Below are 14,056 nucleotides of genomic sequence, written 5' to 3'. Positions count from 1 at the left end.
TGGACGTCACTCTTTCCTATGGAGTTGGGCCTTTGCACAGTACTAAGGAAAGGGAAGTTTCTTGGAGAATCTGAGTACTGGTAAGCGAAGGGTGTGTTGAAACAAATCAAATACACCAAAGGTTGCCTGCCCTCCTTGAAGCTGAGAAAACTCTTTATGGAATGATTAGGATTGCTCCACAGGTGCACACAATGCTTTTTGGACCTACTAATATCCAATTCAATGGGGTATGGAATTTATTGGGGCACGACAAATTCAGCCTGTTACAAGTTTTCCCAAAAATGGTGTATAACATGTGGGCTTTAGTGCTTTACACACTAAAAACTGAATTAAAATCTTCATGTTTCTGTATTTACTGATCTTTTTCCAACAGTACATCTTGTTTGATTTGACCTTCCAAAATGTACCTTAGCAAACTATGGACATGCAATGTTTGGGCACAGACTGGCAAAAATGCGTTGGAGAATCACAGTCCGCCTCTTTGACTTAGAGGCAATTATGTTTGTAATGGCAAGCAAAGGCACTGTAGCACCCTGATCCTTTAATATTTTGATTTTTTACCATAACTCTTCATTCATTTTAATGATATCAGAACATAAAATAGAAGTACTTTTTAAAGCATGGGCCCCAGCCTTTCGGGGGTGGGTAACTGGGGGGCTGATAGAGCCAGCTCTGTTCTGTAGAGAGTCTTCCCTGATGACCTTGAACACTTCTTAAACAGATTATTTTAAATACTGTTTTCCTTTAGTTTATTTTTAATGTGAGTGATAAGACCATGCAATAGCCATAAAAAGCTTGTATTAGGTCAAAACAGGACCTTACTTATGAGAAATAGGAGAGGGTTACAAGGATTATTTGCACTAATATTAGTGAACTGCTGCTGTGTTATAATATTGAAAAAAACATGTCACTAGCATTGAATATTAGTTGAAAACAGATTTAGAATTTGGACCGGTGTGTCTGTACACTGGCCAAAGAGAGCATGAAAGAGATGACACTGGATCATTAATTCAAATTTTCTCTGAAATGGGGCCTCCAAAATACCTTTGACCCAAAGCCCCAGAAATCCTTAAGTCGTCCCCTATAAAACATAGTTTCAAAGGAGTACCTAGCCTTTAATAGCCATGCAACTTCAATAACGTTTGCACAATATAGAAATCTTAGTTCCATCATTGAGACCCAGAAGTCGGTGAGAAATGTGACAATTGTTTAAACAAATAAACTGAACAAACCAGAAATTAGCCTAGATAAGCCATTCGGGTAATACATTATTGGTCAACCTCATTTGGGAACATTTGTATACGAGCATAAAGACAACCAAGCCCACAATGGAGCAGTAGTGGACAGCAGGAAGCATGGTTGGATCAGACCCTCAGTGTAGACATGAATACGCAACAGCCCCCTTTCTCCCACAAGGCCGTGGGGGCATTAACCATTTGCCTTACACGTTGATACAGTGTATATCTACTGCTCCAAGGAGGTTGGTTGTCTGACTTGGCATCTAACTTTTTTAGGAACCCGTCCCACTGTGTGTACCAGGCTCTGAACCTCCAGCTCACCAGGAGCCCAAGAGACCATCAATTTCTGATGTGGCCCAATTTTATAGATACCTTAGCCATTCCCCAAGGCCCGGGCCACGGCGTTCCAGGACATCGCTATGCATCGTTTCACCAGCAATAGTGATAGGTTCACAAATCTACAAACATGTCTGGTTGTTTTGGTGCACACTGCTGAACCCAGTAAGAAAGTCTCTATCTCTCTATGGACCAGTCTCCATGGCACTTCCTCCCAGAGGGCTCTATCAGTGGATATAATTTGCCTCCGCTCCCATACACCTGGACAGCTTGTCAAGGCCCCTGGGTACATTTGCCCTCTACGCTTGGGGGTCAAGTAAGTGTGGTGGAGGTAGCACCAAGATCCTTTATCAGAGCAGCATGTAAAGAATTTAATGTTATGAACATCTGCCAACACCTCATTTCCCTGATATCCTACTCAAATGTTTATGTTGCCACCATGTATGGACACCTACATACTCCTTTCATATACTACATAAGGCATATCTTGTAGAAATTCCTACAACTGAAACAAATACAAAACTATTATTAATTAAATGCTAGCTGAAAATACATATTTGTTGGCTGAAGAAAAACAAGATGTTCTTTTTGCTCAGCAGAGTTGGATAGACAACTGAAAGAACACTTTTTTGGTCAATGTAAGAGCTTGACAGTTTCCTTACAGACTTCTGCAAAGAAACTTACAAGTTAGAGCTAAAATGCACTAGCAAAAACACAGAAGAAACAATCTGACATTAACAGCTTACAAAAGAAAAATTATAACTATGTATGACTGAAGTTGATAAAAGCAATAGAAAAACAAAACACATACCAGACAAGAAACAGAGCGAAAACAGTGAAAATTGTTAGAATTATTGTGAAAACAAGGGACTGAAAGTTCAAATTTTTACAGTCCAATCAAACCCATCTAAATATCTCCTAAAGTCAAAATACTGTACCCCAAACCGTATTCTACCAGTGTGTGGCCCGATAGACATAGGATGACGCTGTATTACCTAGCAATTGCTTTCCCTCAGGAGAGTTGAAAGATAATTGTTGGGATTACCTAGACACCCAGTAGGGGGCTTGTTTTTCTAGTAGTATCGGGTGAGATGTTGTACCCACCAAGTTAGTTCACTTGTCAGACCAATATGGATAGACACACATTGCCTGATTTATATCTTGGCAGGTGGAAGTAAGTCTATCAGGGTGAAAGAGTAAATTATTCTGTCGCCCGCCTGTCAAATTTAAAAAGTACGGCAGTCACTGTGGTTCCTGTCAATGCTTTATTAAGTTTGAAGTATGGCTCCGTCAACATGACAGAGACGTTCTTTCAAACCTATTATTTTTTTAATTTTCAAAAAGACAATCACAACGTGGGAAAGTTGTTTAAACATAAGTTCATTTCTGCTTATATCAGTGTGATATTTGTGGATGATTACCTACTTTTGCAGATTGGCTCACAATCTCCCACAAAACTCACTAAATTTGTGGGTATGGAAATTCCACCATATATGTGAGATACAGCTCTTGAAAATTGGCTTTGAGATGTATTTACAATTGCAAATCTGACAATGTGCACACCAAAGGTGAACCTATGTTTGCAAAGTGCTTTGTGAGTTGGATCCTGTGTATAATATGTCATTTTCATAGACACTATTTGCATTGGTTTCAATCTATTCCATTATAGGTCGGATGGGAACAGAACCAAGTGTGCTTACGGCCCCTCTAAAAGTTTTTCTTTTTTTACAGCACTGAGTGTCTCATTCCATATACGGAATGCCTGGTGGAATGTATACACAGCTATTCAAAGGGAGTTATCAGACTGGAGAGGCCTATGGAAGCTCTCCTATATCTAGTCAAACTGGAAAGCCAAGGTTTTCTGGCTGCTTTCACATTTGGTATATGGCATACACTGTAAACCAATCACCTCTAAACAAGAGGCCAATTTAAGAGGGAACTATAAGCCACAATGTTCCTCTACTATGTTTAGTAGAGGAAGAACAATTTCTTTATTTTGGTTCAGAAACAAATGTTTCAGAATGGCCCTTTTAAGATAAAAACGATGGGCGGTCAGACATCAAAAATGAGCTAGAGCTGCCCAATTTTTTTTTTTTTACTTTTTAGCAATGCCCCATATCTTTGGACTGGTGGGATAACTAGATATATTGCACTTGGAACAACTGAGCAATATTACGTGTGTTTACTGCACCTCATCCCATCTGCCATAGCCAGCTAAGATTTTGGAAAAGTACATTATTAGCTCTCCACCTTTTTAGAAGGCCACACAACTAAATCTGGCTTCTGCATTGCCCATAGGCCTATAGTACTGAAACTGTGCTACTATTGGTTTAACCCCTTTGCTGCGGGGGTTATTCCTCCGCTGTGCTAGGGGGCGCGCACAGCTCCCCCATGCTCATGATGAGCTGAGCTCGTCATGAGCTACAGTGCTCCTGTGCTCATGACGAGCTCAGCTCGTCACAGGTGTATTGACACCCGTGGAACGCTCAGCACAGCAGGGGAATTCCCCCCGCACCTGAGCGTTCCACGGGCCATGACGACCTGAGCTCGTCATGAGCACCGGAGTGCCGTGGCTCATGACGAGCTCAGCTTGTCATGAGCGTTGAAGGAGTTAATTCAGGATTATGGTGGACATGCTGCTTTGGTCCTACTAAATCCGTCTGCAGCATTTGACACAGTCTCTCACATCACAATCATCACAAGGCTATCCTAACCATGTATTTGGGGCTAAGCCCTCAAATTGAGGCACAGGGTCAGACTGATTTGCATATATCCATGTCTGAACTGGGGTGGCAGAGTGGGCTAAAGAACGGTGATGGATTAAACCCAGATCTTTTGACTGGGTGTGAGTGTTTGATTGATTCAGATACTCCGTCCATCACCACCCCCTTTTGTACCGCTTTTGGCCGCCATAAGTGTGGCAGGGAATGCTCAGATGTGAATCCCTTGCTCACTTTGCCACTGGATTCAAGCAAGCCGGGCTGAAGACGGCTGGAATGCCAGAAACCGGTCCTCGGAAGCTTGTTTCCGGTCCAGGGAAGAACTGGCTTGGCTGTTCGGGCTGGACTGTTCCCATGAGGCACAGGGTCAGACTGATTTGCATATAGCCATGTCTGAACTGGGGTGGCAGAGTGGGCTAAAGAACGGTGATGGATTAAACCCAGATCTTTTGACTGGGTGTGAGTGTTTGATTGATTCAGATGCTCCGTCCATCACCACCCCCTTTTTTACCGCTTTTGGCCGCCATAAGTGTGGCAGGGTATGCTCAGACGGGAGTCCCTTGCTCACTTTGCCACTGGATTCAAGCAAGCCGGGCTGAAGACTGCTGGAATGCCAGAAACCGGTCCTCGGAAGCTTGTTTCCGGTCCAGGGAAGACATGGCTTGGCAGTTCGGGCTGGACTGTTCCCATGAGGCTCACTGGGTCAGACTGATTTGCATATAGCCATGTCTGAACTGGGGTGGCAGAGTGGGCTAAAGAACGGTGATGGATTAAACCCAGATCTTTTGATTGGGTGTGAGTGTTTGATTGATTCAGATGCTCCGTCCATCACCACCCCCTTTTGTACCGTTATTAAGTTTGAAGCATGGCTCCGTCAACATGACAGACGTTCTTTCAAACCTATTTTTTTTTTAATTTTCAAAAAGACAATCACAACGTGGGAAAGTTGTTTAAACATAAGTTCCTTTCTGCTTATATCAGTGTGAGGTATGATTTTTGTGGATGATTACCTACTTTTGCAGATTGGCTCACAATCTCACACAAAACTCACTAAATTTGTGGGTATGGAAATTCCACCATATATGTGAGATATTAGCTCTTGAAAATTGGCTTTGAGATGTATTTACAATTGCAAATCTGACAATGTGCACACCAAAGGTGAACCTATGTCTGCAAAGTGCTTTGTGAGTTGGATCCTGTGTATAATATGTCATTTCATAGATACTATTTGCATTGGTTTCAATCTATTCCAGTATAGGTTGGATGGGAACAGAACCAGGTGTGCTTACAGGCCCTCAAAGTTTTTCTTTTTTTACAGCACTGAGTGTCTCATTCCATATACAGAATACCTGGTGGAATATATACACAGCTATTCAAAGGGAGTTGTCAGACTGGAGAGGCCTATGGAAGCTCTCCTATATCTAGTCAAACTGGAAAGCCAAGGTTTTCTGGCTGCTTTCACATTTGGTATATGGCATACACTGTAAACCAATCAGCTCTAAACAAGAGGCCAATTTAAGAGGGAACTATAAGCCACAATGTGCCTCTACTATATTTAGTAGAGGAAGAACGGGTTCTGTATTTTGGTTCAGAAACAAATGTTTCAGAATGGCCCTTTTAAGATAAAAACGATGGGCGGTCAGACATCAAAAATGAGCTAGAGCTGCCCAATTTTTTCTTTTACTTTTTAGCAATGCCCCATATCTTTGGACTGTTGGGATAACAAGATATATTGCACTTGGAACAACTGAGCAATATTACGTGTGTTTACTGCACCTCATCCCATCTGACATAGCCAGCTAAGATTTTGGAAAAGTATATACATTATTAGCTCTCCCACTTTTTAGAAGGCCACACAGCTAAATCTGGCTTCTGCATTGCCCATAGGCCTATAGTACTGAAACTGTGCTACTATTGGTTTAACCCCTTCGCTGCGGGGGTTATTCCCCCCCTGTGCTAGGGGGGAGGGGGGTGCGCACAGCGCCCCCATCCTCATGATGAGCTGAGCTCGTCATGAGCTACGGTGCTCCTGTGCTCATGATGAGCTCAGCTCGTCACAGGTGTATTGACTCCCGTGGAACGCTCAGCACAGCAGGGGAATTCTCCCCGCACCTGAGCGTTCCACGGGCCATGACGAACTCAGCTTGTCATGAGCGTCGAAGGAGTTAATTCAGGATTATGGCGGACATGCTGCTTTGGTCCTACTAAATCCGTCTGCAGCATTTGACACAGTCTCTCACATCACAATCATCACAAGGCTATCCTAACCAGGTATTTGGGGCTAAGCCCTCAAATTGATTCTCTCTTATCACTCTAATAGAGAGACACCACCATGTAGATCATCTCCTCCTCAAACCACTTGCTGCATCCCTCAAGATTCCTCTCTCAATTCCACCCTCTTTAATGTCCATCTGGTCTCTTGTGCATACCTTTGACACTTACACCAATGATACACCGATCACCCTCAACATTTCAACCATCATTCCTTCTGATTAAGAGACTTTTCACTATTGCTTGTATGAGGCAGCAGAGTGGATACATTTAAACTGTCTAAAACTCAACAATGACAACACCTAGGTTATCACCTTCTGTAAACGGCTATGATGCATGCGCATGCTTGTAAGTACGGAGAAGTTTTTTTACCATTCTAAAATGGCTGAAAGCCATATCGAAAATGTAAACAAAACAAAAAAAATTGTGCAGAGTCAATGAAAACAAGCACAGACAGACCTAATAGATTTGTGCTTGCCTTCCATGGACAAGAGCTACAGTCATCACCAATGCTTGTTTTCTTAGGTCTGGCACAAACAGTTTAGGACGTCTCACAAAGCTCACACAAACTACAAAGACTGGTATTGGATTCAGTTCTATTGGCCCTTTCTTATTGTAAATGTCATTCATTATATTGATGCACAATTGGTTAGTTGCGATGGTCGTTCGTGAAATATGGGGCGGGATTCACAGAACTAACTTAAGACAAAATCCTAAACTTACTACCATTTTGGTATTCACAGAAGGTACTTACTCATTTTGGTATTCACAGAAGGCACTTACTCATTTCGGTATTCACAGAAGTTAGGAGTCCTAACTTTAGGACACCTAAATGCCTTCTGTGAATACCAAAAGTCTTAAAGTTAGGATTTTTCTCAGTTTAGGATTAGTAAAGTTAGGACTCCTAGGTTTAGGACCCCTAAACTGAGAAAAATACTAACTTTAAGACTTTCGGTATTCACAGAAGGCATTTAGGACTCCTAAAGTTATGTGTGTGTACTGTGTCTGTACATGTGTGTCTACAATACTGGCATGTGTGGCTATAAGTCTGTATTCTATGTATGCCTGTACTGCTTTCTGTCTGTGCAAAGTTTATAACAAAGGCAGTTATATGGATTGGGTTAATGCCTATTATATCAGTCTTTAAGAATTATTTGTGGAAAGAAATGTATGACCAAGACATAGGCTATGGTCACAAATTTCCCCTTAAACGCTGCTTACTGCGCATATCAGAATTCTGAGTATCTCAGTCATTACCGCACCCGCTGCAAATTTTTTGAGGTACATGCTGATACATGCATCATTTGTTAGGTATTAGGGCTAACAGGAGGTATTTACATTGTCCAGCAAATACTCAACTTGCTGTGTTGATAGGTGCAGTAAATAGCTCATCCTCATGTGACTCACTCGCAATAGTGGCCACGGTGTAACAATCAGTAAGTGAAAGAGACATTTTGATCAGGAACATTGTAAATGCACAAAAATTACACTTACTTGCAGAGCCAGTCATTGATGCCCCTGTCAAAATGCCTATAAAGAAGAGAGAAGAAAACATTATCAAATCAGTAACAACTGGACTCAGTCCAGGACGAATATATGATCTAATCCCGCAGCCTTAACAAAGACTTGCAGAGGGGGGGGCGCTGGAAGTTGGAATAGTATAATTTACTATTCCACCTCCAGTCTATGCGGACAATAGGGAAGGTGTTGGATTTTAAATCCAACACCTCGCCCCCTCCTCCGCAAGTCGTTGTTCCGACTTGCGGAGTAATGGTACGGGGAATCACAACGCGGTCGTGAGAACGACCGCGTTGTGATTCCCTGCGGAGATAACGTTTCGTTATAAACGTTGTTTACCATCCAGGACATTACTATGTCAATGTAAATTTTCTACTGAATACGTTCTCATCGCGTTAGAGTTAGGCTGGACACATTCTGTCACATAGAGGCGCAACTCACAGAAGGCTTCTAGTACATAGAAGCAGCATGGACTTATGAGAAAAGAATGGGAGCGTGTGATTCACAAAGTGAAATTTGCACTGCGCATGCTTACCTGTGACACCAGTGCCTAGCATATTAATAAGGAAACTGCAAGTGGTTGCAAACAGCTTGGCTTTCAAAGAGATGTTAAAGTTCAAATATCCTGTGTGAGGAATGGGAGTATTGAACCAGTCACAAAAAATATGATAGGTATGTGTGAGTTATGTCCACAAAGGAGATAGAATTCCCACTCACCGAGCACCCCATGTCTGGAGCTGTTTCAAAAGCAAGAATCTCTCTCAGAATATATGTATCATCTGAGGACATGAGGGCCAAGGCGTGCCAAGGGTATAATGGGGACAGAAAAGGAGAACCTTTTTACCCAGTCACAGGTGGACACCCAGTGTGTGGAAAGAGGATAGGAAAAAAGAGGGCTATAGATTTATAGAGGAGGGACTGAAAAAATTGAACATGACCCAGTCCTAACAAACCGATCCTGAAATGTCAGTGCAAACTCAAGCACTACCAGGTCTGGAAGAAGGGTAAAGAAAGTTGAAAAACAGATCAGTAAAAATTACCCTGAGAAGAGGAAGGCAGGGGTCTGGGAGGCAAACAATGCCCAATACAGGCACCTGCAGTAAAACAATACACACAACTGAACATGATGATCCAAAAAGGAACTCTTGACCTGCAGAAACTGTGCTAATGCAAAGGAAGGGAAACACAGAGGCAAACTGGAACACAGGCCTGGCAGTGTTCTATGGAGAAACTTGACTACAGCATAAACGGGACCTGATCAATTAACCTTCCTCCAGGAATGCTTCTTCCCAAATGAAATGGAGGGAGCAAACACGCTCACAAAAAGGCCACGCTGCACCACTGCCATTGGGACACCTTGGCCCACAGCAGCTAGACCATCCAACATTCAGCAACATGTGGGATGCTGTGAACTGATACCAATCCTGTCAGCCAACGGGTAGAGACAGCTGAACCACTGTAGCCAATGTGTGTGTGTCTTGCATGTGACTGTGATGTGTTGAGTGTGTCTGCATGTGTACATATGTGTGTGTACGTGTTTGTGTGATGTGCCTTGCATGAGGTCTTGCGGGACAGCTCAAGGTATCGGTGAAACCTAAAAACAGTTATGTTGGAGAAGGCCATCTCCTAAGGACATCAGAACCATGACATAAAAGATACATTTCCATTAAATTATTGGTGATGCAAGGAGTACATGGTATTCCATGGTATTCCACAACCGCATGTATGACTAGAAAGGGACTCTGGAGGGGTTAAAAACTCCCACATATGGTTCTTGGGAGAAGTTCAAAGTTCAGTGCTCAATAAAAAGAGCCAGTGGGAACCACGTGAAAGATGGATCACACAGTCCGTCACATGTGTGCTATAGAGAAGAACCGCTAATTTGTCACTTATTATTGTTATCTCTGCACTTGGAGAGCCCTACTCAGAAATGCTCCTGCTTGTGCTTATGTGTCTAGTACTATGCAATCCTGAAAGCACGCAAGGCAAGGGGAAAACAAAAGGCACCACATAGCACGGCTCCACAAACGCTATATCTTGGACAAAAGAAACGCTGAATCATTCATACAGGTGATCCTACCTTGCAGTTCAGCGATGATGACAGTAGGGATCGTAAAAAATAATTAAGTCAATCTGTCCTTGATTAGGCTACATGAAGGGAACCAAAAGTCGGGAACCATCACTCATGCATAGCGGTGCAAGAGGAGAATGCAACACCGACTCTTCCCTCAAAAAATAGATATCTGGGGTATTTTATGATTGGAAAGGTCTATGAAATATCAGAGGATATTATCATCAGTGTTGAACATTTAACCCGTCAGAGTCAGAGGAGTTTAACCTCAAGACAACAACAGCCACTAGCCCATGGGTGAATTAAATTAAACTAAATTAGTTTGAATTGAATTGTTAGTTCTCTAATTTAAGATCTTCACTGTAAAAAAACAGGAATTATGTAAAATATTGGAGAGCTCCTCCTGATCGACAGTCACAGTCAGTAAAGACGGGGGCATAGAAAAGCCATAGGACATTCACCAGCTCTGCCATTCCGGGCTATACCAATCCATCCCCCATGCCCAGGTGAGAAAGAGGGAGTCCTCCTGCACAAGTTTGTGGGGAAAGTATCAAAACATGTTGAAGTTTTGGGACACTGTTACATTTTTACCTGCTTGAGAAGTCCTTGAAACATCCTTAAAGGGAAAGACCTGCAAGGGGAAAAAGCCCAGTATGGAATTATTGACCAGTCATAGCCCAGAACATATTTTTCTGAGGACTGAACATGGTGCTTTATGACTGATCAACTAAAACTGCACCAAGAAAATTGGATAGCAGGTAGAAGTTACAGGTGGCAGGTGGCAACTCCAGCCACACTAATGGAGGCACTCAGTCAGATAAGCATGTCCAAGAGTCAACCAATGGATGCAACACCAGAAGTGTGGAGCAGCATAGAGGAGCACAATCTATGTCTCTGTCTACCAAAAATGTGGACGTCCAAACTTCATGAGATCAAATTCATGACAAAGGAGAGGTGGCCCCCAGAAGGAGGAGACCCACATTGAGCCGTTGCTTATGTCATTGACACCTAGGTGATTGCTAAGCAGCTCAAGCAGGCTATCTTACCCTGTAGGAGAGTGGCTGGCCCATCCTATTCACATATTTCTAAGGATCGAGTAAATTTGTCAGAATATGACTACTTGTCCCCCACATAACTGAAGTGAGGGCCCATAGCAGCCGGACCACAGGTTTTAGAGTTTAGATATAAGTGTGTAAGAAGAGAGTGGGTCAGGAAGGGAGAATGGCAGTGGGGTGTGCTTGAGCAGAACCCCCTGCCCAAAAACATGAGCATGAGCTGGACATGACCCCTGCCAAAGGGGCATCCCTGGCCCCAGAGACAGCTAAAGAGATCTCTCATTCAGAGAAGTGTTTTAATATTGTCTGATTAAACAGACCTTTGATTAAATAACTTACATTTGCCTTTAAGGGAAGTGACTGGTTGGTAAAGTATTAATTTTACATTTACCTACATGGAAACATAAGACAGTGGTTAGGATGACCACATTGTTCCAGGCCATTAAAGACAATGGGCCATAAGTAGTTAATGCCTATTTACCGATTCTAAAATACTGAATTTTACCGATTCGTTATTTTAGAATCAGTAAATAGTATGTAGATAAAAATTCTGTAAATTTTACCGAATCGGTAATATTCGGTATTACCGATTCGGTAAATACCGAATCGGTAATTCCCATTCATTCCTATAGGTCTGGAGGCCTATAGGAATGAATGGGAAGCCATTCACGATTACCGATTCGGTAAATACTGAATCGGTAATAGTGGCAACATATTCAAGAGTGGCAGGGTGTCACATTGTCACCCTGTTGCACCCCTGAATCGTGCATGTGTGCACATGTGGCACACATACATGCCCTAAGGGCATGTATGTCTGCCACATCGCACTTTTCAAAAAACACAAATTTGCTTTTTAAATAGTTTTCGATATTTACCACCAACTTGTAGTTGGTGGTAAATAACGAATCCTCTGATCACAAATGCACGCACTGGAGTACTCCCTACATTGAGGATTCGGTAATTTACCGATTCGGTATCTTAAGGATTCGGTAATTTACCGATTCCTTAAACTATCGAATCAGTAAATTACTGAATCCTTATTTATACCCACCTACATTGGAAAAAGCGAAATACCGGTCGGTAACTGCAAATTTACCGATTTTCGGCCGTTACCGACCGGTATTTGGCTACCTACATGTGGCCCACTGTCTCCTGCCTAAACATTTTCACCAATAAATCATTGATTCCAGATGTGTTTGTCTAATCATTTTAATGGAAGTAAAACCAGACTGCAACATCCAGAATTGTTTAGCCTGACACAACTGTCCAGGACTGGAAACAGTGTCCATGATAACCTGGAGGGAGGTATTCACTCCAGTCATGGTGATAATGGAACTTAATACCTTACCTTAAGATAAAAATTACTGGGAGTAGAAGAAGCATAGATCTATTTGAAGCAAAACAGAAAAAGCAGGACATGGTGAGGGCAGGGTCCCCATCTTTAGCTGCGGAGCCAGGAGGGCCCGGCAGAAAAGATAGACCCTTAAGTATTTTCTAAAAGATGAGACTTCCGAAACCTGTCGTATTAGGTAGAAAGGGAGCTTATTACAAATGTGGAGACCAAACCCTCTGAAGCGTATTCCGGAGAAAGGGAACTGAAATGAAGGGATCTGAGGGGAATTCCGGAAAAGATTAGTTCAGATAAAAATATTGGACCGGTCCAATGAGAGATCCTGTGCACATAACAAAGTACTTTGACATGAATCCTTTGTGAGACTGGGAGCCTTTGTAGAGACCAATGGTCTGTTAAAATTATTATTGTCAATTTTTTAATTTGTTAAAATATTTCTTTTGTAAAATATGTGTGTACATTATGTCTACATTTAGTGTAAGATTTAGATAAAACTATTTTTATACATTTACTTATAATAGGTTACATATTTTTCTTGGTTGCATATATGTTTACTAATGTTTTTATTTATTATTATATTTACATAAATGTATACACCTATATAAATATTGCTTTTAAATGAACTATATATTTAATGTTACATTACTTTGAACTAATGATCTATTTTAAATATATTAGTTTAAAATCGAAATTTACTAAAAAAACAATATTCCTACCTGCTCCTAGCTGATATTCTCATCCATGATATTTTTCACAAAATATCTTTGTTGTTCCTGTTATAGGTATAGGAGCACAATGTTATGGTAAACAGTATGTGCGATATGATATTTATCTCTCTCAATATTTTTGGTCATGATCTTCTGTCAGACAAACACAGAATCATGGCTCCTATCGCAAATTTGATCACTTTTACATGTACAACATGTAGTACTTTTATTGTATGATTAATTAAAACCATGTCAATATAGAACATTTTGAAAGAGAATTAAAAAGTAGTTAGTTCATTGTAGTGCCATATGACATACAGAAGTAATAAGTAGGAGAAATTATTTTAAATCAATTATAGTTGTCTTGATGACAATGTGACTGTTTGAAGTCAATCGCAAATAAGCCAAAGTGTACAGTGCGTTGGGATAGATAGATCTTTGTGAGCCATGTAACCTTCACAAGCTTATGGTAACAGAGAATAAAATACATATTTTAAAATAAGCAGTTATTACATAAAAGATCATGTCATTATTTAAAATCTGTTGCAAATAAGTCAGGGTGCAATACGTTATTCAGAAGTAATTGTTGCACTTAGTTGGATTTTTTTTAAGGAGATCCTGCACCACTTCGAAGTATTTGTCAATTCTTGCCAGTTCTGAAGGGACCATGGTAGTAAAAATCCATGTTGTAGTGTCGCTGCAAGCCATGGGTTAAAAAGATTGGCTTTAGTTGTGGCTGCCTAACATGAAGTAGCGACGGGCAGCAGCAGGGCAAGTGCCGGAACGTTT

At 41.5% G+C, this 14,056-nt stretch overlaps 1 protein-coding gene across 1 annotated transcript in view; it reads right to left on the bottom strand.

Annotated features, from left to right (window-relative positions):
• The window catches only part of HHATL (hedgehog acyltransferase like), a 141,670-nt gene that overhangs the window by 33,666 nt on the left and 93,948 nt on the right, over positions 1 to 14,056 (bottom strand). Inside the window, exon 9 of the mRNA XM_086941090.1 lies at positions 8,060 to 8,095. Coding sequence (XP_086797216.1) covers positions 8,060 to 8,095 — 36 coding nt within the window. The remainder of the gene's footprint in view (positions 1 to 8,059; positions 8,096 to 14,056) is intronic.

The sequence above is a fragment of the Lissotriton vulgaris genome, chromosome 10 (assembly GCF_964263255.1).
Source record: "Lissotriton vulgaris chromosome 10, aLisVul1.2, whole genome shotgun sequence".
NCBI lineage: Eukaryota > Metazoa > Chordata > Amphibia > Caudata > Salamandridae > Lissotriton > Lissotriton vulgaris.
Note: the sequence above shows the minus strand (reverse complement) of the source record. Positions and strands in the feature narration are given on the sequence as shown.